This window comes from Amphibalanus amphitrite, unplaced genomic scaffold (assembly GCF_019059575.1).
Source record: "Amphibalanus amphitrite isolate SeventyFive unplaced genomic scaffold, NRLGWU_Aamphi_draft 000343F_arrow, whole genome shotgun sequence".
NCBI classification, from domain to species: domain Eukaryota; kingdom Metazoa; phylum Arthropoda; class Thecostraca; order Balanomorpha; family Balanidae; genus Amphibalanus; species Amphibalanus amphitrite.
In genome coordinates this window covers 441,049-465,675 of record NW_024881838.1, presented here as the reverse complement: position 1 = coordinate 465,675, position 24,627 = coordinate 441,049, and the positions used below count along the sequence as shown (strand labels likewise).

Below are 24,627 nucleotides of genomic sequence, written 5' to 3'. Positions count from 1 at the left end.
CGGCGGCTCACCGAAGTTAGGCCGTAAAGTATGAGGATGTCCTGCGAACCACCGATATGCCTCCTAAATAGTCACGATGTTGGTTGCTATCGCTACGGGCAGCAAGGGCTCAGCTGGAGGAGAGATGCGCCCTGTAAAGTGTGAGCTCGTGGTGGTAGATACGCTCCACGTGCCACTTCTTATAAAAATGAGAATAGAATAAATGAATTATTTTATGACAAGTAAGTCACGCAACCGTGATTTCATAATATGTCGAGAATAAATCCAACTAAACACATTGCATAAGCATATCTTTTTATTTTTACATATTGCATGCCTGTTATTGAGTCAGCACCGGCTCGCCACAGAATGGAGCTGAGCGGGCTGACGGTGGAGCTGGTGCTGAGCTGGCTGGTCGCGGAGCTGGTGCTGGCCGCGGCCCTCCAGCCCGACCACGGCGTGAACCAGCGCCCGCCGTTCTGGGGCAGCCACACCGTGTACGGCAACTACTCGGGGGACATCCTGCTGGGCGCGCTGTTCCCCGTCCACCAGATGGGACCGTCCGACGCCGACTGCGGACGCATACAGGCAAGTGGCTCTGATGTTTCGGTTTGGCACCGATCCTTGCTGGCACCTTGCTTATAAGTAACGTGGGATTAGGTTCAATAACATAAGTATTTATGTACCTAAATTGTGAAGAAATAACGCATCATAAATATTGTCTTCTAGAAAAATCATACAGTGTTAGCAAATCAATAAAATATATTTCAGAGGATGAAGTCTATATCGTTTACCAAGTATAAATCACCAGTGACGGCTTACAGGGCGAGGACGGCGTTCAGCCTCTGGAGGCGATGCTGTTCACGCTGGACACCATCAACAACAGTCCGCAGATGCTTAACGGCGTGCGACTCGGCGCCGTGGTGCTCGACTCCTGCGACTCTGACTCGGTGGCTCTGCAGAGGTCCATGGAGTTCGTCAAAGGTCAGTGCTTCCGCGCTGGCAGCCGGATATACATACTTACCCACACGAAGCAGCTAGAACTGCGTATGTACACTCAAGGTAGTGCAAAACAAGATTACTTTGGTGCAAAGCACGGGCGGCAAGTCGAGCCACATGATTGTGCACCGGGCTGCCCGAGGTAGGATATACCGGGCTGCCCCTACATCCCTACACTGGCCCCGGTCCGTCTAGAAACTGATTGAATGGTGCTGTTAAACAAAACTTTTTGGAGTTATGCCACTATTTTCCTCATTCTCAGCTAATGTGCATGCAGTATCTATGCATACTGTTTAATTAGACGCCAGTCACGCCAATCACGCGATGCGTGATTGAGCGTCCATGGCCGCTTTATGAACACCGGCCAGTAACAACTCGTATTGTGCAGTGAGCACGTTCTTCATATCCTTCGCCCCCGTGAAGCTCCAATATAACTATTCGAAAGCCTAATGTATGTAAAAGTTACGTCTATTGACGTTCACGAAGTTCGTTATCAATAGAATATGATATCCGTTGAGAGGAGTGTTATTGTTTCCGAGAACACGTATACTATTGCACTGACGCATCCCTCGCCATATATTGGATGTCGTCGACGCACGGTCGATCACACACGGAGAATGAATGATGTGTTATCGCGATATCGTAATGGGCAATCAGTCTCCGGTCATACGTGCGCCGTTTTCACGGACGATGTGACCCAAAGAGATGATCGTCGACAACCAACAGCACAATGACGGGAGGATGTTCGTCTCGCAAGTCGCAACAGGCCATTATGATGCGCTGGGCGATGCATGTATATGTTGCAGGCACTTTAGAAAATCAGTCATTTTGTAAAATGCCTAGGCATTTTGCAAAATGCCTGATTTTCCAGGCTTTTTGCAAAAAGCCTAGGCATTTTACAAAATGACTGACTCTCCAGTCATTTTGCAAAATGCCTAGGCATTTTACAAAATTCCTAGCCATTTTACAAAATGACTGAGCAGTGTGTTGTATGTAGATACGAGTACCTAATTATATACGTTTTGGTAGCGTGTAGGTGGACCAAGGAGTCCAGCATTATGATCAGAGGAGTCCAGCAGTGGGAAGTCCATACCTACCTCTATTTTGAGAAGTGCAGGCTCGCGGCATTTCCAACCCCCACGTCAGCGACGCTGCTGGATTTAAAATGATCGATCTGGAGCGTCAACAAACGACTGGCCCTATGCCGGCCTGTATCTGTAAAACTATTAGAGGTCGCGAGGATTCGATCCCACACACTTAGGCGTTAGTGTCTTCTGATACCAACGCTCTCGTCCTACGCCAAGCGACCTGATGATTCTCCCGATGTGGAGCTTGATATTTTTAACTGGGACCATGCAAGTAGGTACTCAAAGCTGTTGCGACAGAGCAAAATTAATCGTGTTTTGTTAATTATTGCTTTAATATTCATTGTGATCAGAGAGCTTTTTTATTCCAAAGAAAAGTTAGGAAGAAAACCTAAAGAAAACCTTGCGGCGCGAGTTATTGGCGAAAAACAGGAGGGGTGGGCGGAATCCGCCCCCCCCCTTCCACTGCGCGTGTTAAAATGTGAGGATGAGAGAGAAGGAGTGGGAAATTATAATTAAATTGGAACGTGTTTTTTAATAATGGCACAATCAAACAAAGACTACACTCATTCGTCTACATGTAATTGTACATCAACCGGGCCTGCCTATTGACTAGGGCCGGTCTCCGGCTGGTTTTGTTAGGTCTAGTTTCAGGCAGAACATGAACGGCGTTGATGTACTTGGGAGTTTTTACAGCGTTAACTAAACAATGCTTCATGCTACAGCCGAGTCTGCAACTCAACCTGGTCGTTACTCAGCATTGTCGTTATCACAGATGACAGAGCTTCAAATCGATCAGCTACAGGCTGAACACGTACCTATATGGTATAGGAAGACGTCCAAAAACTGTTGGCCATAGTATCTGTAGTGGGATCTACGTTCCATGCTGGTCAGGCATTTTGCAAAATGCCTAGTCATTTTGTAAAATGGCTAGCCATTTTGAAAAAAGCCTGGTTGCGTTCAGTCATTTTCCAAACAGCCGTCTTTTTGTAAAATGCCTAGGCATTTTACAAACTGACTGATTTTCTAAAGTGCCTGCAACATATACACTATACGAGCGCAGTGTATGTATGTACAGTAGACACAATTAGATGCTCGTTCAGGTGTAGGAACGTTTTAAGAAGAGAGGGCAGCGACCTGTCAACGTACTGACTGTGCATTGTTAGTAAACTTCTCCTGCACTATGGATCTCTGCGCACAGTTGTAATGAGATCCATTATCCATGTGACTGCCGAATATCTTCAAAAGTTGCACGGGCAAATGAAGCTCCACGGGGAATAGCTCTGAACCGGCGCCATCAATTTCTAATTGAGAGATAGTGGTTCGTCGATAAAAATTCCCACGGTCACGCGAGACCAATGGGAAACGCGGGCTTTTAAACTTTAACGCACGTGTTCCATGGGTAAAGTTGAGAAAACATCGACACTTATACGCCGATCCCTATCCCGAATATTATTGGCAATCGCTCGCATCCCGAGCTAATAATAGCAAATAGTTCGGCAACAACAACCAGTCAGAGCGACTCGCGGGGAACGCAGCACACTGACCGATCACGGGCAGAATTGGTTTGGCGTTCACCGTATAATTTATGGCTGGACATGCGTAGCGTGCATAATAACACTAATGTAGATTAATTGCCGCGGCCTGTGACATATTGTGAAATAATTGCGCCCATGTTTGGTGGGTGTGGTTAAGATTGATCAGTGAGGACGTATTTGTAGGGGAACGAGCACATTTTAAAGTGAATAGGTACTGGTGCACATTTTTCAAGCATGCCTATTGGATAAAATGACCGATCATTGTTTTACCATCACATCAAAACTGTTCTCCACATGGCTACTGGACCAATTCCTAAAATGGAAACGGTATGTGACAGCTATTGCAAAACTGCTTTTACTACTAGTAAATTATCAGTCATCTCTCGTTTTTTTATGACGGCCTTAAAATTACGTATTCGGTTCATCACACTCTTCCTTTGTACCCTTTTTATATAGCGCCGACCAGGGCCTACCGTATCGCTGACACGGTCGTGGCAATTCGGCAGGGTTTTTCAGCCGGGCCAACCGCCACCACCGTGTCGATTTCGTCTGCGGGGACGGTCAGCCTCCGGCATACCGCAACAACAGCTACGACCGTATGGTGGGCGTGATCGGCGGACAGTCCAGCGCCGTCTCCATACAGGTCAGTCGTTCACGGAGTCTGCGACAGTCTCCATAGGGTCAGTCTGACAGATAAATGTTCAAATGCAGTCTTCACCGTCCATATGTACAGGTCTCGCGGGTTTTATCGGTAGGTTTTGCACCCAGAAAATTTAGTGTACTTCATGCTATATCTTCGTATTCTTAAGCTTTTAAAGGAAACAGTCCACTTTCCTGAAATCAGTATTTTGCTATTGATTTATGATTTTTTATGCTCAAAATAATCATGAAATAAAATAAAACCTTTTTGTAAAACAATTATTTTCTATATTTTAATATAGGACGAACTATATTCTATGTAAAATAATGTTTGACGCGGAAGCTTATTACGCATTGACCAATCATATTGCGTAGCTCAAACCTACGCATACTGCATTGGCTGTAAGCAGCACGCTGATTGGCTGACGATGACGTGGCTGCATTCCTGTGCAAGGCACGCATTCCTCTACAAGGCACTCTTTTCGGAACGAGAAATGGAATATCTTCGTCTAGGGTGATCGTTGAGCCGTAAAAGCTCCTGATTTGTGCTGGTCTCAGCTCAAGCTACGAAACTGCTATTCCAGCTAAAAACCCCATGTTAAAAGTGAACTATTTCCTTTAAGTGTTGAAGATGCGATAGACTTGTTGAGTAACAAGCCGGCCATGATCGTGTAAAATGGCTTCATCGTAGATCGATTAGTTTCTGAGATAACTAACCGGAAATGTAAAAGTGCAAAACCTACCGCTTAATCTGGTTCTGCGACACCTGAGCGAGCGTCATTTCAGCGAACGACATTTGAGCGAAGCCTTTTCAGCGATTATCAATTTAAGCGATTGACTTTTTCAGCGATTGTCAAGTCGGCGAATTCAATCACAGCGATTATCAACTTAAGCGAGGACCAGAATAAGCGAAACCAGATTGAGCGAATATATGGAGGTCAATGGGGGACCAATTGAGCGAACACAGTTACAGCGAAACCGAACGCAACGGAAGTCAATCATTTGCTACTTTTCGGGAATTCTTGCCCTTGGAATACCCGCTTGGTATGTGTCATGCTCAAAGCTGCGCGCGGCATATTATAAATTTTTGCTTTTAAGCTTGAAAACCACAAAAATATCTGGCCTCATTTTGGCCTCATTCTGCAACTTTGATCTGGAAATGTGGAACGTGAGAGATAGTGCGATGGAATGAATGCCAAAGACCAATAATAAACTCGAGGGATGGCACAGGGGGATCCAGTCTATGTTTCAGGGACCTCACCCAAATATCTAGAAATTCGTACGTTGCTTGGGGCAAGAACAAATTTTACAACATGGGGAACTGATCCAAATTCAAGCGGGGGAATTTCGCGAAAAAACAGCACAAGCAATATGAATCTCTGAGCAAACGTTTGGTCATCATTATTGGCAAACAGCAGGGGGAGGGTGAAATCGAACCGCTGGAATTTTTTAGAAATGTGGCATTAAATTTGGAGCTTAATGTCTGAACTTTGAACGTGACATCCGCCATCCAGTTCGGGATAACCATGTAAAGGTCCGGAAACATTCGTTGTACGAACGCTCGCAAAAGAAAAAAAGAAAAAAGAAAATATACACCGTTACGGGACGATGAAGTGTCTCGCTGAAATGACAGTCGCTCAAACTGTAGTCGACGAAAAAGATGTCGCTGAAACATAGCTTTCGCTGAAATTGATAATCGCTATATTTGATAATCGCTCAATTTGATATTCGCTAAGTTGCCAGTCGCTGAAAATGGTTCGCTCAAATGACGTTCGCTCAAATGACACTCGCTAAAGTCGCTCGCACCGGCTTAATCTCGCGAGAGCCGTACCTATACAGTCAGCCTGACATACAGACTACGAGGCTCCGTACAGGTCAGCCTGACAGATGGTTGGGCACAATCTCCATTCTACAGTCGATGATTCATGCTTTCAATTTATTCTTCTTCTTTTTTTTTTGTCGGTGCGTGATTGATTTATACAATTCACCGTTCATAAAACGATAATAAAATTATTCGATTGTTACTCCTGTCGGGCCAAATAAGATCCGTACTTCATTGGCAATCGACGCTTAGTTGGTGCTGATTAATCCGTTTGGTTCAGTGCAGTGCCTTTCAAATGCGTAGAAAATTATCGTTATTTAATGCATCAGGTGATGACTTAGAACCGCTTTCATAGAAGCGAGCTCAAAGCTTCAGGCTGAAAATGCCTTGCTCAGCGTCTTTACGTAATAGGAGAAAACTCCTTATTCACTGGTTTCCTTTGAGCTGTTGAATCCGTAGAGTAGGTAGCTGTATAATATGGCTGTGTCAAATTTGTGATTAGGTGAGCACACCTGCGATATAGGTATTCACGTAAATAAGGAGTTTTACATTGCAAAATCTGTAAAATAAATCGATTTCCGCAATTAACTTTTAAGGAGGCATTAGTCGAGACTGCGTCGTATTCGCAGGTGGCGAATCTCCTGCGCAACTTCGAGGTTCCCCAAATCAGCTACCTCTCCACATCCACCACGCTGAACGGACCAAAGTACAGCTACTTCTTCCGCACTGTGCCGTCGGACGTCAACCAGGCGGCGGCCATACTGGAAATACTCAAGTAAGCTGGCTGATAATTTCTACATGTAGCTTACGAAACAATTTCGAACTTGAAAATTGATTGGAGCATAAAAGTAATCCTTTATTGGTGTTTGACCACGGACGCTCGTGGTGCAGGGTTTTCGGCTGGACGCACGCGTCTGTCGTCTACTCCAACTCGGATTACGGCAACCGCGGCTTCCAGAAGCTGGAGGAGCTGGCCTCCAGCTACGGCATCTGCTTCTCCAGTCCGCTGCGGCTCGATCAGGAGCGTCAAGACTATGACGACGTCATCGAGAGTCTCATCAACAAGACCAACGCCAGAGGTCAGTATCGGACCCGGGGAGCCGTGCGGAGAGACATGGGGAAACTGATGGTAATGGAGCGGACATGTTGACTTGTCACTGTAATAAGATCGATGGAGTACTGGACATCAATGATGTACTGGACATCATTGGTGTATGTACGCCGGATTAAACGCCAAAGTATAGATTACAGAGTCAGCGAGCTAATAAACGTTGCCAGTCCCCCATCGTTACCAGTCCCCCAGAGTGACCGCACATTTTGTATCGTCTTTAAATCCCCATCACGGATGTATTTATGGCCATTACCTGGAGCACGTCCCGACATCTGCCTCCCCTCCACCTAACCAAGAGAAACAGTTTTGTTTGTCCCCCGAACTCGAACGGTCGCCCGCTCCGTCTGCCCGGCAGCGGTGGTCGTATTTGCGGACAAGATGGCGACCGGGTCGCTGATGCACGCTGCCAAGGCGCGCAATAACACGGCTGGCCTGGTATGGATCGGATCGGACGCCTGGTCCTCCCGTGAGACCGTCGTCAACGGAGTCGAGGATGTGATCGAGGTGGGTCCGAGGACAACTCCGGGGAACAGAAATAGTCAATAGGGATCTGTGGAATCACCTACATATTTATTATCTATCCATTCGACCATGGATATCAATAGCAACGAGTTGACGACTTGATGTTAGGAAAGTATGCAAAACATTCTATTTGAGACATGTTTATTTCATATTTGCAAATCATCAAGTCAAAAAAAGACGTTTAAATGTGCTGAAAATGCGTAAAGTCACCTCTCAGCTCAGCGCGGTGGTCTGGTTACAGGGCACCATTTCGGTGCAGCCGCTGGTGCAGCGCCTGAGCGGGTTTGACGCGCACATGGACAGCCTGGACCCGCGCTCCGCGACCAGTCTGGAGCGGAACCCGTGGCTGGCGGAGTTCTGGGAGGAGACGTTCGGCTGCCGCCTGTCCGCCGAGCCCGCGGACGGGGACCGGCGGCCCGAGTGTGACCCTGACGTCCGACTCTCCGTCGGCGGCGGCTACAGGTACCGAGGCCATACTGACATAATTACTCTGTACTTATCAAATGCATCCATAGATCTTATGGAACTATCTTAAAAAATACCGTTATGATTTTTGACAAAAGCGATCGTATTTATTTTACAATTGTGCGGTTAAAAAATCATTTTGAACGTTAACGTTTCAGTTAAGTTGTTATAACGTTTTTACGGAGCGAGCGAAGCGAGCGGAGTCTTTCCTTAGATTAACGGAAATTTCTGAGTATGAGCGGCCGGCCGTGGTCACGGTTTTGCGACGCTTATATCTCAGCAGCCACTTGACCGATTTACACGCGGTAATTTTTGTAGGGTAGCTTCATTCCTTCTACCAAGTATTGGACTATTCCCGATGCATGTAGGTGACCCCTTATGCACGTGCCACGTGCAAAACGAAGAGGTGTCACTTTTGTAATTGTTGCAATATCTCGGTAACTACTTGGCCGATTGCGCTGAAAGTTGGCATGTAGGTAGGCCCCCAATAGGCAATGCATATCCATGTGCCAGAGTTGGGGTGCTGCTGCACGTGCGCACGTGCAGAGGTCGATTCCAGATCTCGAGAACGGCTGGACCGATTGCGCTCAAATTTGGTACACGGTTACGGAGCATTTAGTAGGGTGCCGTGCACAAGTCAGTTGGGACCCATTTTGCACGTGCGCACGTGCAGGGTGCCGCTTCCAGATCTCGAGAACGGCTGGGCCGATTGTGCTCAAATTCGGCACATCGCTAGAGACCGGTTAGTAGGGTGCCGTGCACAAGTCAGTTGGAGGTACCCCCTAGCAATTTCGCACGTGCAAGGCCCACCATCTCGCTCGCTCCGTTAGTCGCCCCATAAGGCGCTATACTAGTAGTAATTTATGTCATTTACCTCATTGTTATGCCATAATCTTGTCTTCGAAGAACTCGCACATGTAAGTAGTTACTCCCGCAGCCGCGCTGTGCACCGTCTGATGATCCTCTTCATTAGACAGCAGACGTACCTGCACTTTGTGCGGGACGCCACGTGGGCGTTCGCCACGGCGCTGGACGACATGCACCGTGACCTGTGCGGCGGCCGGCCAGGCCTCTGTCACCAAATGGGTCACATTGAGGGCAGAGACCTCCGGCGCTACCTCAGCAACGTCGTCTTCAAAGGTGCCGACACAAGAGATTGGGCAGGAGTCTCGTCTGAGAGTTTTTAGCGGACGTAATCGCAGGCACTCTCTACTTTTGCCATGTTTAACATTGCAGTACACTGCTTTCCGATGTTTTTTCCCTTGTTTGCCTCTAGATAATATTTTAGTTGAAGCATTGTAAATGCACTAAAATGACTATACTCCTTAGTCTTTAATGTTACTTTGCTTCGTAACTATTGCCTTACATTTCGTGGTAGACTTTCCCTTGCCAAGAAGTTTCATAATTGGGCAGTTCACCAGGACCCAAACAATTACACTATTTTTCATAACGTTTTTTTTTTGCATTCTTTTCAGACCAGAACAGCCAGTCGTTTCGATTTATGAATGGAAGCGGGGAAGGGCCGCCACGCTACTCCATCCTGAACTTCCAACGGGACGACCTAACAGGCCGCTACTCGTGGAAAACTGTCGGCCAGTACTCCCGTGAGTGCAACTCGATATTCACCTAACGCTGCTCAAACATTCAAACATCAAGTTCAAACGGCATTGTGTGGTTTGGCCCTTTTATGAACTATTGATGTGAGAACAGCGGCTCTGTTCACATACGGATACAACGGCGGCCTATGTGGCTCGTTTCATTAGTCCGCTACACAGGAATGGCCTCGTCCTCTCTGACCTCCTATTCGGCTGACCGCTCCCTGAGGGCTGCTATATTCGGGCCAATGAAGGTGTTCACGTGAAGGCATCAGGCGGAAAGCTGGCGCAACGCTTCAGTGAACCTGCGGTGGCCTGGCTGTTTTGACGTTTCCAGGAGAGTGTTAAGTTGTTTGTGGCCGCGATATAATTGCACGCGAAAATTATGAGATAAAACGTAGGTATCACTATGGAATAAGGTTTATTGCATATGAAATGTGAAAGGCAGAGCAGTTGCTAGGGAAGATTGTCCAATATAAAGTTGTAAATTTTTATGTCCAACATGCAATGCGGCAGCACGTTCGTGCTGCGACCTGCGGTAAGTATTGATTCGCCCCAATGACGACGATTCGCTCCAATGCATCTTGCGCTGTGTGCCACAGTGAGGGAGGACGGGAAGGCAAACCTGGAGCTGCGGAGAAACGAGACTCGCTTCAAGGCTCGCAGCAACTACACATTTCCACTTTCCAGCTGCAGCGCTCCATGTCAAATAAATCAAGTTAAGGTCAAAAAGGTAAGTCAGGACGACGCAGCGTATCTAGTTATCCGAGGCTATGCATATAATAAGTGAGGCGTAATTGAGTGCATTTCTATCCACACATCATTCATCGCCGTCCAGCTATTCCGTCCTCTCACGCGCCTGTTGCTGACCCACGCCGGGCGCCGGCAGGAGAACGACCTCTGCTGCTGGACGTGCCGCACGTGCGGCCACTACCAGAGGGTGGTCGACGAGTATGACTGTCAGGAGTGCCCGCCCGGCTCGCTACCGTCACCCTCCAAACGCGACTGTGTCATGGTGCCGCTGCAACACGTCGACTATTCCAGCCCGTGGGCGCTGGCGGCCATCGCATTCGCCGTGTTCGGTATGTAGGCTGCTTCATTAGACGGACGACGACGTGATGAACAGTCGAGCAGAGTTGGCATTCGGACAAGTTGGAATTGAGCAAATTCTTTGATAACTTAGTCGCTATAGCATCAAGATACGCTGGTAACTAATGAAAGTCTTAAATCATTGGTGAGTAAAATCGTTTTTGCTCAGTCTTTATCGTTTTATCAAAGCCTTTGCGGACTAATATTTTATGTTCCTCTAATGCTTCGGGGATATGATTTCTGTTTCAACCAGGGTCATCCGTGGGCTGATTTTTTCTGTCCCTCTGTTCCGTCAGGAATAGTGATCACGGTGCTGTGCGGTCTGATATTCGCCGCACACGGCTCCACGCCGGTGATCAAGGCGTCGGGCCGCGAGCTCAGCTACCTACTGCTGCTCGGCGACCTGCTCTCCTTCAGCCTGACCTTCGTGATCGTGGCGCGGCCGAGCGAGCTCAGCTGCGGTCTGACGCGCTTCTTCCTCGGTCTCTGCTACACGGTCTGCTACGCGGCCATCGTCACCAAGACCAACCGGATCTCGCGCATCTTCACGGGCCGGCCGCGGAAGCCGCGCACGCGCTACACCTCTCCGCGCTCCCAGTTGGTGATTACGGCGCTTATCACGTCGCTGGAGGTACTGGTGAACGCCGCCTGGCTGCTCTACCGGCCGCCGCTCACTCTGGTCGTGACACCCACTCGGGAGCAGCGGGTGCTCATCTGTGACGGCCTGGACGACAGCTCCTACCTGATCGGTGAGAGCCAGGGGAGGGAGAGAGGGAGGGAGGGAGGGAGGGAGGGAGGGAGAGAGAGAGAGGGAGAGGGATAGGGAGAGGATGAGAGAGGGAAAAGAGGGGATGCCGAGACAGATAGGAGAAAGTCTCCATTTCCATGAGTTTCCCGCTGTTGTTCCAGAAAGTATGATCTATTCGCGGATCCCAATCGGCTGCTGTTGTCTCCCCTTCGTATGATTGATACCGCTGATTTAGCTCGGCTCCCTGTCATCTCCGCAGGTCTGATCTACCCTCTGATTTTGATCGGGTTCTGCACCGTATACGCCGTGAAGACTCGCAAATGTCCGGGCGGATTCAACGAGGCGCGCTACATCGTCTTCACTAACTACACGACCTGTGTGCTGTGGCTGGCGTTCGTGCCGCTCTACATCGCCGCCTCGGACCACGCGCTGCGCACCGTCACTCTTGCCATGTCGCTGTCCCTCAGGTCAGTCGGCGGCGCCCAAATACAGCTACGAACTGTCCTCTCCCGACCCTCCCGGAGCTGTCCCCTCCCGACCCTCCCCGCGCCGAGAGTCGGCCTGATGCGTAATTACTTAGGCAGTGATACTGTAAGCTTTTATCGGCTCAAAGGCTTAGGGCCAGTCGCGGAGTTTTCCGCTCGGCATATCCCGGTTGCTTTATGTAACGCACTTAAACCGTTTGTTTTACGAAAACTGGCTCGGGTTCCAACTCATTTGAGCTTGTGACGCTGCTTAAGAGAATGTAAAATATACTCAAACATAAAAGCGATGACAATTGCGGGCATTTAAATTAATTGATTAATGCAAATGGAACATGAAGCATAGGCTTAGCATTATCATAATGCTATTTTACGAATTTCCGTATTTGTTTATACATGAATGGATTTCTCTTTATCGCATCTCCCACAATGCCGGCCTTTGAGGCCATCGGATCCGTTCCCCCGCGGCCGTCAATCGCACAGTTTCTGTTCCCCCTCCACAGCGGCCTGGTGCAGCTGGCCTGCCTCTTCTTCCCCAAGATGTACGTCGTGCTATGGAAGCCCGAGAAGAACACGCGTGACGCGGTGATGGCGCACCGTAACACCACGTTTGTCACAATGGCGTGCCACGCCGCTCCGGTGGTCCTCATCAACGGCAGCGGCGGCACCAGAGGTGAGCGGGTCACTGGGGTCACTGCTGCAGAGGTGAGCCGAAACACGGTCACTGGTCAGAAGAGAGGTCAATCGGCACACGACTTAGGTCACATGTTGGCACAGAGGTCAGTAGAGGCATCAGAATGTTCGTGAAATGATTTCTATCAGCGAACTTCGCGATCGTGGCTTGTTTTGCGTTTACTTCACGAAGCTCTGTTCCATTTCATCCTGTTTTCAACAATAAAGGGGATAGTTGAGCTCATATAAAGGGATACTTACTTCACTCATGCCATTTAGAAGTTCATGAAAGGCGTCTGTATGCTGTTCCGTGACCTGCCCGACCTGTGTGGGCGGGCCGGTGGGACGCTGGCCGTGTGCCAGAGGTCACGGTGTCGAGTGCTGGTCGCCGGAAATGTACCGGGCGTGGGGCGCAAATAGCGCGGAGCTGTGTCCACTCTGTCCATGGACTGCTCGTTTGTGGTATTGCTCGGGCCGGCTCCGGTCCGCCGCTGGGACGGTTTGTAACCTGAAACACCGTATCGACCGGACGGGCACTGCGGTTACCCGCACCCCACCCCCGTCCCGGGGAGGCCGCCTCTCACAGGCATGGAGACTGGACACGAGCTGGGTGTTCGTGGAGGGACGCCTTGAATGGCTGACGATGATCGGCTGAATAGTAGGACACACCGAAACCCGCGCCCCACTGGGGTCTGCGTATAACACTGGGGGGGGGGGGGGGGGCTATTCATAGCCCCCCTCCTAACTTCAAAACTAATGGGCCGATCGTCAAAATTCAAACGGCGTCTGATAGCCCCGGAAAAACTGTCGATCGAAACCTAATTTCATTGACCTCGAGGTCACCGATGACGTCACAGGTCAGGTCAAAGTAAAAATTATTAGCATTTTGGCTTCTTCACGTTTTGGGCTCTGGCCGCCGTCTTACAAGTCAGATCAGGCTCATTTTTGGTTCACACACTCGTGAACAGATGCTCTAGATACTCTGAGGGTACCAAACTTGTACTTTGATTTTCAGGTCAAGGTCAGGTCATCACAGGTCACGAAAATATTATATCATCCGTCGGTCACGTGACACATGTTGTATGGTCCATTTAGGCCAAACATTTCGAATTTTATGCCGTCTGTGTCTTACGAGGTAATTTTGAGTCAAATTTAGCTTAGGTCAGGTCACTTTCAGGTAAAAAAAAGTCAAATTTTGATGTTAAAATTTTTCAACAAACAAGGTGTCTATTGGATGCAGTTTGAGCTCAGGAACACGATGGTGCTATTTATATTGGCGTAAGATGTCAAATTCGTGCTGAAAAATTGATTTGAAAAATTAGTAATTGCAATAATGCGTATAACTTGGCCATTTTTGAAGATATTTAAATAAAACTTGCTAGAGTTAGTTATAATAATGCGTTCTATCACATATATTCCGTTTTTTTTTCGAAAAGTCAAAAATTTTTGAAAAAAAATGTAAAAAAAATAAATTTTGAATTTTTTATATAACATTTTCGAAATTTTAAAATGTTTTGAAAATCCGAGATAGCAGTTTGATAGCGCAGTCTATTCTGAGTCCTCTCATGCAAAGAAATTGGATCTAGCTTCAAAACTGAGCTCTTGGGAGCGATTGCCGTGGTTCAATGTTTTGCGTCGAAATCGGTCGGAAATGACGTCACTCTGACGTCATTTCCGGCCGACCTATGGTAGGTACGAAGTTCAAATTTTGACACAAGGTGTCAAATTGATGCAGCCAAAGGTATTGAAAGTTTGGCGTCGATACGTCGAGCGGTTTGGAAGTTATTGCAGAAAAACTGGAGGGGGGGGGGCTATAAATAGCCCCCCCCCAGTGCGGCGCGGGTTAATGTATATGGTACAAAACGCGTTCATATTAATAGCCAAATTGAATTATGAAATGCAGTACCTAAATGGACAACAGCTTATTGAAAAGCTGAGGCTAAATACTATAGTCTAGTATCGATGCGATAATAACATTCTTTCACATGTAAAAAGGGCTATAAGAAATGGCATTGCGCCTATGAAACGCAGCTGCTGAAACTGCATTTCTATTACATGTAGCCTAATGTTTAGATGTCTCGTACGAAAATATGACCACTATGCCGTAAAAGAAACAAGCTGCTACGAAATTACTTTCAGTCTCAATTGTGTCGTTTAAAATCATTCATACGAGGTAACAACGTTATATTAGGTACCTACTCGCTCATTTCACTCATTCAATCAAGTTTTTTTTTTCAGGCCATCACAAACATCGTCGCATATGGTTGATGCCCCCGCTCCGTCCCTGTTCCAGGACGGCGCCAGGCCCCGCTGTGCTGCCACCAGCACCCAGCCAGCTCCTGCGGCTCGGACGGACCGGCGCTGGCGCCCACCGGTACGTACCGACTCACAAACAACGAAACAGACACCAACGAACCCACAGACAAACATCAAACACACACTGTCAACAAAACAACTGCACACCAGTCACCAACAAACTGGGAAATATAAATCCCGAGTCCTATAACAAACGCAAACATGCGAATTGCGAACATAATACACATGCACAAAAAGTGAAGATGTTGCGTATATTCACACAAGGCTTTTGAGAAAGACTTGCTCATATCAGCTACTAACTCCTGAGCGCATAATGAGTATTATCTATTCAAACTGGCCGGATCTAAGTCGTTCTAGCTCCTGAGTCAGCAGTTTTCAGACCGTCATCGATATCGGCTCCGAGGGAGCACCATCACGCCGATTAGGCAGAGGTCCGCTAGGCGTTAGAACCCAGCCTCTCTCCTGGCCTCTCTCCTGCACCGGTGGCCCCATACCGTCCGGAGAGGTCACCGCTGTCCGGTCCTGGCCCCGGTTCTAGGATAGTGTGCACGAGACGGTCTCCACTCCCCAGCCCGGCCACCTTCTCCGAAGAACGGTCGGCCCGTGGTCGCACCGGACCAGTCTGTGTGCACGCGTGTGCTCGCACGAGCCATTCAGCCTGTGACAAGCCGATGGGCCGCTTGTTACACAACGAGTGCGTCTGACGTGTTTTTTTTCCATGGATAGGAATGCTTCTGGCAGCACAATGGTCGCTATGGAAGAGTTCCCGAGCCGAGTGCCACAATGCTAGTGGCTTGTAGCCACCGTTTCCCTTGGTAACACAAAACGTGCTTTCGAATATAATCATTTATGTAGGCTACACCAATCACTTGTATTGGCTAGGTCAAGTTTTCAGGAGGATAACCTTCACTACGCCGGGTGTCTGGGTTGATGAGGCTGGTTGCTGTCACCATCACGGACGCAGAAGGCAAAGAAGCATGCAAAGATAGTGGCGAATGTCCTTTTTGACTTAGAAATATTCGCCGAATGATGGCCAAAATGATGTTCGATGGAGCCAGTGGTCCTCGCTAGATGAGTCTCTGCAGTCAGTGCAGGCCGTCCTCTTTATGTAGGTCAGAATTTCCGTGGTGTCCGGAGCCGATTGTCCTTTCTAGATCGGAGTAGTTGCCGGGGCCGGCGGTCCTAGATCCGAGTCTCTGTAGCTGCTGGGGCCGGCGGGTATAACTCCGAGTGTCTGTGAAGGGCGGGGCCGGAGTTTCTCTCCAGTTTCGAGTCTCTAGTTGGCAGTGCCTGTGGACCTAGATCCGAGTCTCCGTGGTGTCCGGGGCCGGCGGACCATCACCCTCCGCACTGGCGGCCGCTCCGATCGAACCCCCACCAGCCGCCCTCCAGCGCGCCAGACGGGACATGTGTCGGCGCGCCTGGCCACGCACACGACGCGCCATCGTGAATGACACGAATATGAAGACGCCTTGCAGGGTGTTGAGCACCACGAAGACGTGCCAGAGCGGCGGGAAGTCCACCCAGCCGGCGGCCAGGCCGATCGCCCACGACAGGCCGCTGATGACCGCCAGCCGGCAGTACAGCTTCAGATTCGTCTGTGAAACGGAGCCACATATGTCGCTGGTTATATCTGGGACACACATTGCGATATAACGGACTCCAGTTCTCAAGACGGCTATGTTGAAAGTGTCTCACTTTTCATCGACCTCACCAAGTAAGCGTTTACATCCCCTACTTTTAAGCTCTGAAGCAAACAGTAAGGCTATTCAGAACTGTTCTTCGCTGTCAGGTAGTAAAACATTTCCCGATCTCCGTGACTCACAGCGCCCCGATTTTGCACCTCTGGCGCTCGGTGGACCCACCTGGGACGGGCTGCAGGTAATGGCGGCCGCCGATTGCGCCGCCCTGCGGACCAGCAGCGCGCTGCCGACGAACAGCGCCGCGTTAGCCACCATGATGACCAGCAGCGGCACGGCGAAGAACGCCAGCAGGGCGCGCCGCCGGCTGAACCAGCACACCCGGTCGCCGAAGCCAGGGCGGTAGGCGGGTGCCGTGTGCTGAGAGGTGTCCGTAGCGATAGCCGCCACCACCAGACCGGCGGTGAAGCCGAACGCGTACAGAGAGTACATGAGAAAAGTCTTCATTCGCTCACCGGAGGCGACGCGGAGTTCAGTCATGGCATGTCTGTGAAGGCAGAAGAAAGGAGAAAGTAGTCTAGGAGCTCTTCATATTGATAGTTAAAACGTTAACGTGCATCGGTATAGCGTTCATAAGTATAGGCAGGGCGTTCATAGGTGTAACGTTGCTTAACACTTAGTTATTTGGTTTCACTAATCCTGAGAACGTGCATGCATTTTTCTGTGCATACCTGAGTGAAATGAAGACGTCAAAGGCCATGACGTTCATCCAGAAGAACGACGCCATGAAGGCGGCGTACATGACGACGCCGAGCGCTCGGCAGCCCTCGGAGGCCGGCTCCTGGAACGGCGCCGCCACGAAGCAGATGTAGCCGACCAGCAGACAGGCGCAGAGCGCCGCCAGGTTCTTCCCGGGCAGGTTGCGCTGCTCGGGCACCAGACAGAACAGCGCCAGGTGACAGCAGAGGCAGACGATGGACACGACGACAAACACCAGCGACAGGGTGCCCAGTGCCGCGTCAAACTTGCTGAAGTCGCCTGACTTGGAGCACACCACCAGCTCGCCGTCTCTGAGCTCGAACTCTTCCTCGGCGTACCGCTGGTCGTACAGCTGAACGTAGACGCTGCCATCAGACCGGTTCTCGAACTCGTCAGCCGTCAGGTAAAACTTCGGACAGAGTTTGAATTGAGAGGACTCTGCGCCGTCGTCATCAGGAAGTTCCACCTCTGGCACACAGGTGTCATCTTTCAACGTGTAGCCGTCATCACAGAAAATGTGCCGACACTTGTGAAAGAAAGGGTCCCAGAGGCGTCCGTCATCACACACCGTGACCGCCCCGACCGTCCCGCTGCCCGAGCGGTCAGAAATGTCCAGCAGAATCGAGAACGGAAGGGACGACGGGTAGGGAGGACTGGCGTAGGCTACGCCGCCACCTCGGAACCTGCTGAGTCGGCCGCAAACGAGCACGTCCGCCGGCACCCTATTACAGAGTGCACAGTGCAGATTACGGTAGACGTGACCGAACGGCTCAGCTCGCCTGTTTGCCCTGCTCAGGTCGAGCACGCGGCCCGTATAGGCGCCGCACTGGACGGCCGTCTCGGGCCCGACCCAGTCCGGAGCGCACTCAGACACCGCCGGCAGACAGCCGCGCACGTGCTCGTCACCCAGACTCCGGGGCAGCTGCAGCTCCAGCTGACACGGCCTGAAGGACTCTGTGCCGTTAGCCGTTACCACCACTCCCCAGATTCCGTCCTCGTTCTGACGCAGGCTGGCCGCCGTGGTGTTCTCTGCCTCGCCCGGACCGGTCACCGGACAGCGGAGCAGGGTGCTCCAGAGTACCGCTCCGTCCGTGTCACCGTGACAGCGGGCGCACGCCGCGCTTCGGTAGGTCCTTCCCGTCCGAGGGCTGGTCACAGGCAGGGTGGCCAGCGGGTCCTTAGATGGCCCGATGGCATCCGTCTCGCAGGCCCGCCGCGTGGCGTCGTGTGGCCACGAATCGGGACATCGTACCACCATGTAATAGTGCGGCCCGTCTGCGTACGAGCAGGTGAGTCCTTCGGGCGCCGCAGAGGACACGCCAGCGTCCTGGCAACAGTCTCCGAAGGCTGCGCACTCCTCGTCACAGAAACATCCGAAGGAGAAGAGATCCCACAGCCCGGGACGCTGTGCTGTTTCCTTTCGAGCCAGGCACTGGTTGTCCGGGCATTGGGAGACGCTCTCTTCATCTGACTTGTTCCCGATGGTAAGGGGTACAAACTGATCGACTGTTCCCCATGTAGGGGGTTGAGTTGGTGGCTGGTCAATGGATAACACAACGCTGAGTAGGGAGAAAGCTACCAGCCTTACCAGTTGAGCTGGTAGCGCAGGATCACAGGCACTCATTTAATCTGTTCTTGGGGCAAAAGATTATCGTAGACGCTCTTCCAGCTCATACGATCGTTTGCTCCTCCCCGCAATCACTGAAGCACCAGCCAAACGCGAAACACTGCCAGTTGCACTCTCTCCTCGCACTGTGCACACCAGTATTGACAGCCTTTTGCAGTGTGCACACCGAGCGTGCTGCTCGCTGACCAACAGCGTACTGAGCATCTAATGTGGCATCGAGGCCCTTCACTCTCCCCTGGCTCAGTAGCGGTGCCGCCTCTGACCCGAGACATTCACAAGGCCAGTCGGCGCTGAGGGGAGCGCAGACAAGCACACCTCTGTAACACGCCGAGCGCACGGTTCGTTGCATAACTGCTACTCGGCGTCTTCGCCGCGGGCATACGCCGAAGCGTGACTGAATGCTAATTTGGAAGCGTCAGCAGCGCGTTGAGGGTGGGTGCGTGCTACCTGTCGTGGTTTCAAGGCCACTAACGTCAAGGTACAGGGCGAAGGGCACCCGCCATTTGACGGGATTTTCTCAAAGGAAACACTACATGTTACAAATTGCGAGCGAGTGCGATTCGAGAAATGAAAATTCATAGCGAGCGTTCCGGCAAGTAAGATATATTCGCAATCAAATCGCTAAACAGCCAACGGTATCTATGTGTCAGGTGACCGCCCCTCTACCATGCATTTCATTGTCCTCGATCCATGCTGCTCAGTGCATGGATGCATACTACGTGCCAAGTACGTAGGAAATCTCGAGGGATATCGGTGACACTCATGTTGCACGAAAAACCCCGTCGCACGACGTTTACTATAGTAAGAGGCGACCCACCAGTGACCGCTTTGGCACACCTCTACCCAGCAGTGACCCGTCACACACTGGTCGGAAACGCCCTCACGAGAGGCCACGGGCGATTCCGGAGTTTCGGATTATTTTTTATATAGATCGATTTGAAATTGATCAAATTATTATACTTAGGCCAAAAAAACTAATCCGGGTGACCAAAAGTAGCTGTAATCAGTCCCCGAAGATGGGGTATCCCAGAACTCGGAAACTGACGCGGAGCAAGAGGTTTCTTGAGCCGGATATTCAGAGTCTTATTGCTGATAGACGCCAAATTGAAATCCCACATATTATGCATCAAAATGTTCGTTATGAAGTTGCCGACTGGTCAGTGCAAATTTTTTGGTATACTTTTTCCCTAACTAAGATGTACTATAGCTTTTTTATGAAGGCTCTCCTACAGTGATTCTGGAATATAACTGCAAAGTTTAGGTAAGGAAACAACAGGTAGTCCCATCTAGTTCCACTCTGATTTTTTGTGAGATGAAGTAGGATTTAAATTTACACCAGGGCAACATAAAAGCTAACTGCGCATATTTGCGCAAAATTTGCAGGAGCCGCTCTTCCTACCCAACTACCGCCCGCCCCGCCCCAGTTTCGGCTCGGCCGCCGCGCCCGGCTTACGCTGACCTGTGTGGCCTGTACGCATCCATGCGTAGTTGACTGGTCATTAAAACAGATGCGCTTGAGTTTATGAATTTTGTGAAAAGCGCGTTTTATGTATGCATTTATGTATGTATTGACATCAAAAGCCTTCCACGTATTGCGTGGCGATTACGGCTTGCATTTAGAGAGCCTGCTATTGACAACCATCACTCGGCTGAAGAAAGTGGAAATTGAAACCTTCGTGAATATAGGACGCTGCAAATATAGGACACCTGTCACTGACGTCGGGTTACCTTGGGCCGTCTTTTTACATTAGATCACAATTCCGGTATTTAACCCTGGCCGGACCGATTGGTTTTCTACATTGACCGGGGAGGGTTGGTACAACTCCCTCGCCGTTTCGCCTCTAATTGTGCTAGAGCCTCGCGAAAAAAACAAGCTTTTGTGCCGTTATAAGACGCAAAAATTAGGTACTACCCGATTTTAAGGTCTTAGGTCAGCCAGTGACCTCTTATGTCTGGTAAGTGCCACAAGGCACGGGCTCGTTTTTAGGTTAATTACTTTGCCAAAAATGGTCGCACTGCCGCGATTTTGGCATAATCGTGTTTGTCTAGCTCAGGCGCGTTGAATGCTTTACTTGGTGTTCGGGTGAAGTCTACTTAACTCTCGCCGGCACAGGCCATTGACGTCCTTTTGCGTCAATCGACGGCACAAGGCGGGGGGGGGGGGTTGGTACGACCCCCCCTCGCGTTTGGCCCGTGATCGAGCTAGAGCCTCGCGGAAAAAACGAGCGTGTTGCCCGTCACGAGAGGAAGCCGATGATACCCAATTTTAAGGTCCTAGGTCAACGGGTGACCTTCCAGGTCAGGTCAATGACCCGAAAACCGGGGAAATCGGGACCTGTTAGAAAGTCGTAAATTGTGGCTGCTATGTGGTTTTCCGGGGTGCTGATCACGAATATCGTATTAGTTTTGATCAGAGATGATGTCTTTAAGCATTTAGACCAGGTCGGGCCAGGTCAGGTCAGGTCAACCGGTAGGGGTTGTGACGGGTATTCGTAATACGTGTCAACCGCCTCTGACAGCTTCGTAACATGTTACGAAGGCACCAAAACTACTTCGTAAATGTTCAAATGGTTGCTAAATTAGAATTCAGCTCCAAAAACTAGCCTAGAAACATGTAAAACTCGAAAAAGTGAACCGAGGTCACCCGAGGTCACCAAAGGTCAATGACCTGACCTGACCTTCAGGTAACCTTGACACCCATCCTTATGTATGGGAGCAACATCAAATCACATGTTTGAACGTTTGAAACCACGAAAAGCTTGCAAACGCGCGGCTAATGCGAGCCGACATACGCCGAATCGCGATTTCGGCCAAACATGGTCACGGAAAAGAGGTCACAGGCCAAAGGTCATTAGGGTCAGGGCCATAAAATTTTCAGGGTAGGTGTAAAATTGATCAATGCAAGGGTATTGAAAGTTTCGTCGCGATCGGCCGCTTTTTACGCGAGTTATTCGCGAAAAACCTTAGGGGGGGGGGGGGTTGCATCACCCTCCTGTGCCGGCGAGGGTTAAGGTGTTAACCTCGGGTCAAGGTCAGGTCGGAGCCCCTCAGGTCACGAAAATGGTTCAAGGAGGTCATATCGCATAGCATTCGATTCGGCAGGTCTTCCTGAGTCCAATGGTTGCTTTCCCGACTATCTAGCTCCATCTGTTCAGGAGTTATTGACGAAAAACTTACATGGTCTTAGTGACGTCATAAATGACGTCACGCAAAGTCAACAATGCTAAAGTCAAGCACTGGACCTTGCAAGGAGTGCATGAAACCATTCCCGGTGCCCGAATAGCAGCTCCCAATTTCCCTTGTTGACTTAAAGTGGTGCTAGATCCTGTATTATACTCAATTATGACGTCATAACTTAACAGATTCACGTCATATATTTAGTGCTTGACATCCAAATGATAGCTTACATATGACAGAGAAGGTATGCAAAGTTTTATGAAGTTTGCTTCACTGGTTGTGGAATAACAAGCAAAACACTTTTGCGGAAAGGCCGCTGGCCTCTCGCTGGAGCGTTTCCGACCAGTGTGCGTCAGTGACCTAGCCTCTCGGACAATGACCAGTCGGTGACCTGTATAGTCCGCACCTTCCCACTGTGACCTAATGACCTGTGACCTTGCCTCCCTTCACAGTGAGCTCTGTCAGCGGAAACTCGCCGGCGCGCGTGACCTCTGTGACCGCTCTCCGGCCAGACTTCAGCCGATGGGAGAACATCACAGCACTGCGAGGTGGCGTTATCGTCCGGGAGAGCGCCCTCGGCTCCGCGGGATTCCTCCGGCGCCGCAAACACTCGGTCTGAGAGAGAGAGAGAGAGAGAGAGAGAGAGAGAGAGAGAGAGAGAGAGAGGGGGAGAGAGAGAGAGGGTGGGAGAGAGAGAGAGGAAGAGAGGGAGAAGAGAGAGAGAGAGAGAGAGAGAGAGAGAGAGAGAGAGAGAGAGAGAGAGAGAGAGAGAGAGAGAGAGAGAGAGAGAGAGAGAGAGAGAGAGAGAGAGAGAGAGAGAGAGAGAGAGAGATGTACGTTTCCCGGCCGAACAATAGCAAGATATCGCCATTACCGCAGAATTGCAGATTGGCCATCTCATGTGTGCAAACAAAGCGAGCGGATGTTCTATGTCTTCTCCGTCACACACGGTATCAGGGATATGATGGATGTTGCCGTGTGTGATCGTCTTTTATTGATGATAGTTTCCAATTGACGGATATGAATATGGGTATGGGTGGCCATATTTTGCGATAACTGCAATTTAACGATTTATTGGCGGGCTATCGCCGCGTTCGCCGAAGGCCGAAGCTGAAAGGGAGCCCTGGTGTTGAGGCAATGAAACGTTATTTGTGTCCTTGCGTATGTAACGATCCAAGAGTATATCCATTTGGCCAGCGATGTGAATTGAAATGTAGTAAGGGGAATAGAAAATCCTATGTTTTGTTAATCGAATAATTGTAAATATGGCAGGACTCAGGAACATGAATGTGCTAGTAGGGACGTATAAGCGTTACTATTACTGCGTATGTACTATATACTACGTATCAATGTGACAGTATTATAACGTTAGATATAACGTCCACGTGTAATGGCGCGTCAATCATGTGTTACATGTAATGCGTAAAATATTCTGACGTTGTGCAGTGTGTATAATGTGTTCGTGTAAATCATTGTAAATGTATCTCTGATGATCTCGCCCTCCGGGCAGACCTGGTATTATGCTTTACATATACGGGTACGGCGTGGCGTCATGGTCATGACCTGTCCAGTGCAGACACGCCGAGAAGACTTCGACGACGTTCTATGAATGTATTGTGTAACATGTAAACCGGCGTATATGTGTCCTATCCTTTTAATACAGCCAGGCAGCGTTTGGAGAATGCTCGTCAAACCTTTGCTTTATGTGTTTATTTATTCGACGGTAGTGTATGCTAGAACTAAGCGTAAGCTATAGAATAGTCCATGGATGCGTCTTTCCTCGCAGGGGAGTTGTAACGTCTATTCTATAAAAATGCCAAACCTAGAAAACCTGATCCGGCGACCAAATATCGCTTTGACCATTTGTGGTGGACATCAGACATACTTGTAAGTTACAATGATCGATAGCTGAAATATGTATGTACAAATGTAGCTGTCTAGTCGTAAATCCGTTGTTTGACGGTGCAGCGAACTTATATGGATGTTAACAGTAAGTAAATATATTGTTATGCTGTCATTACCTGTTTTTTCATAGGCACGTCTTAATTTTGAATGCTTACATATATGTGTATTGTGTAGGTATCTAAAGGCCGAAGGCCAGTGGTCACTGTAAACCATTTTGCATTTAATAGCCGGTTCATTTAGTTGAAATTCAGCCAGTGCTGCGTAATCCTATTTGCGGCATTTGCTAGATTGGGCCAGGAGTTATGAAGGGCGACGACCCTGAGTGGACGGGAGCGGCCCTTCGCCCTCCCACCGCGGAGAGAGTTTGGGAGGCTTCTCCATGTCCGCTGTCACGTGCGGAGGGAGAGGCGGTATCGTGCTGCGACGACGGCCCGCAGCAGCGGCGGCGCCAGTGGCG

The 24,627-nt window shown here is 49.7% G+C and overlaps 1 protein-coding gene across 1 annotated transcript; it reads left to right on the top strand.

The window, feature by feature from the left end:
• Positions 1–348: 348 nt before the first annotated feature.
• Positions 349–22,923, top strand: LOC122389058 (metabotropic glutamate receptor 3-like). The gene is made up of 16 exons (XM_043380726.1): positions 349–567; positions 804–963; positions 4,108–4,244; positions 6,692–6,837; positions 6,954–7,141; positions 7,529–7,677; positions 7,937–8,157; positions 9,134–9,300; positions 9,636–9,764; positions 10,358–10,488; positions 10,645–10,837; positions 11,141–11,593; positions 11,852–12,059; positions 12,578–12,747; positions 15,040–15,120; positions 22,718–22,923. Exons 1-16 carry the CDS (start codon positions 349–351, stop codon positions 22,882–22,884), a joined length of 2,919 nt encoding a protein of 972 aa, XP_043236661.1. The 3' UTR covers positions 22,885–22,923.
• Positions 22,924–24,627: the final 1,704 nt, after the last annotated feature.

Bases quoted from the DNA above. Each gene is read 5' to 3' on its own strand.
- LOC122389058 (XM_043380726.1), top strand. From the start codon at position 349: ATGGAGCTGAGCGGGCTGACGGTGGAGCTGGTGCTGAGCTGGCTGGTC. The intron at 964-4,107 runs GTCAGTGCTTCC...GCAATTCGGCAG, and splicing joins GTCCATGGAGTTCGTCAAAG to GGTTTTTCAGCCGGGCCAAC. The intron at 12,748-15,039 runs GTGAGCGGGTCA...TCCCTGTTCCAG, and splicing joins CGGCAGCGGCGGCACCAGAG to GACGGCGCCAGGCCCCGCTG.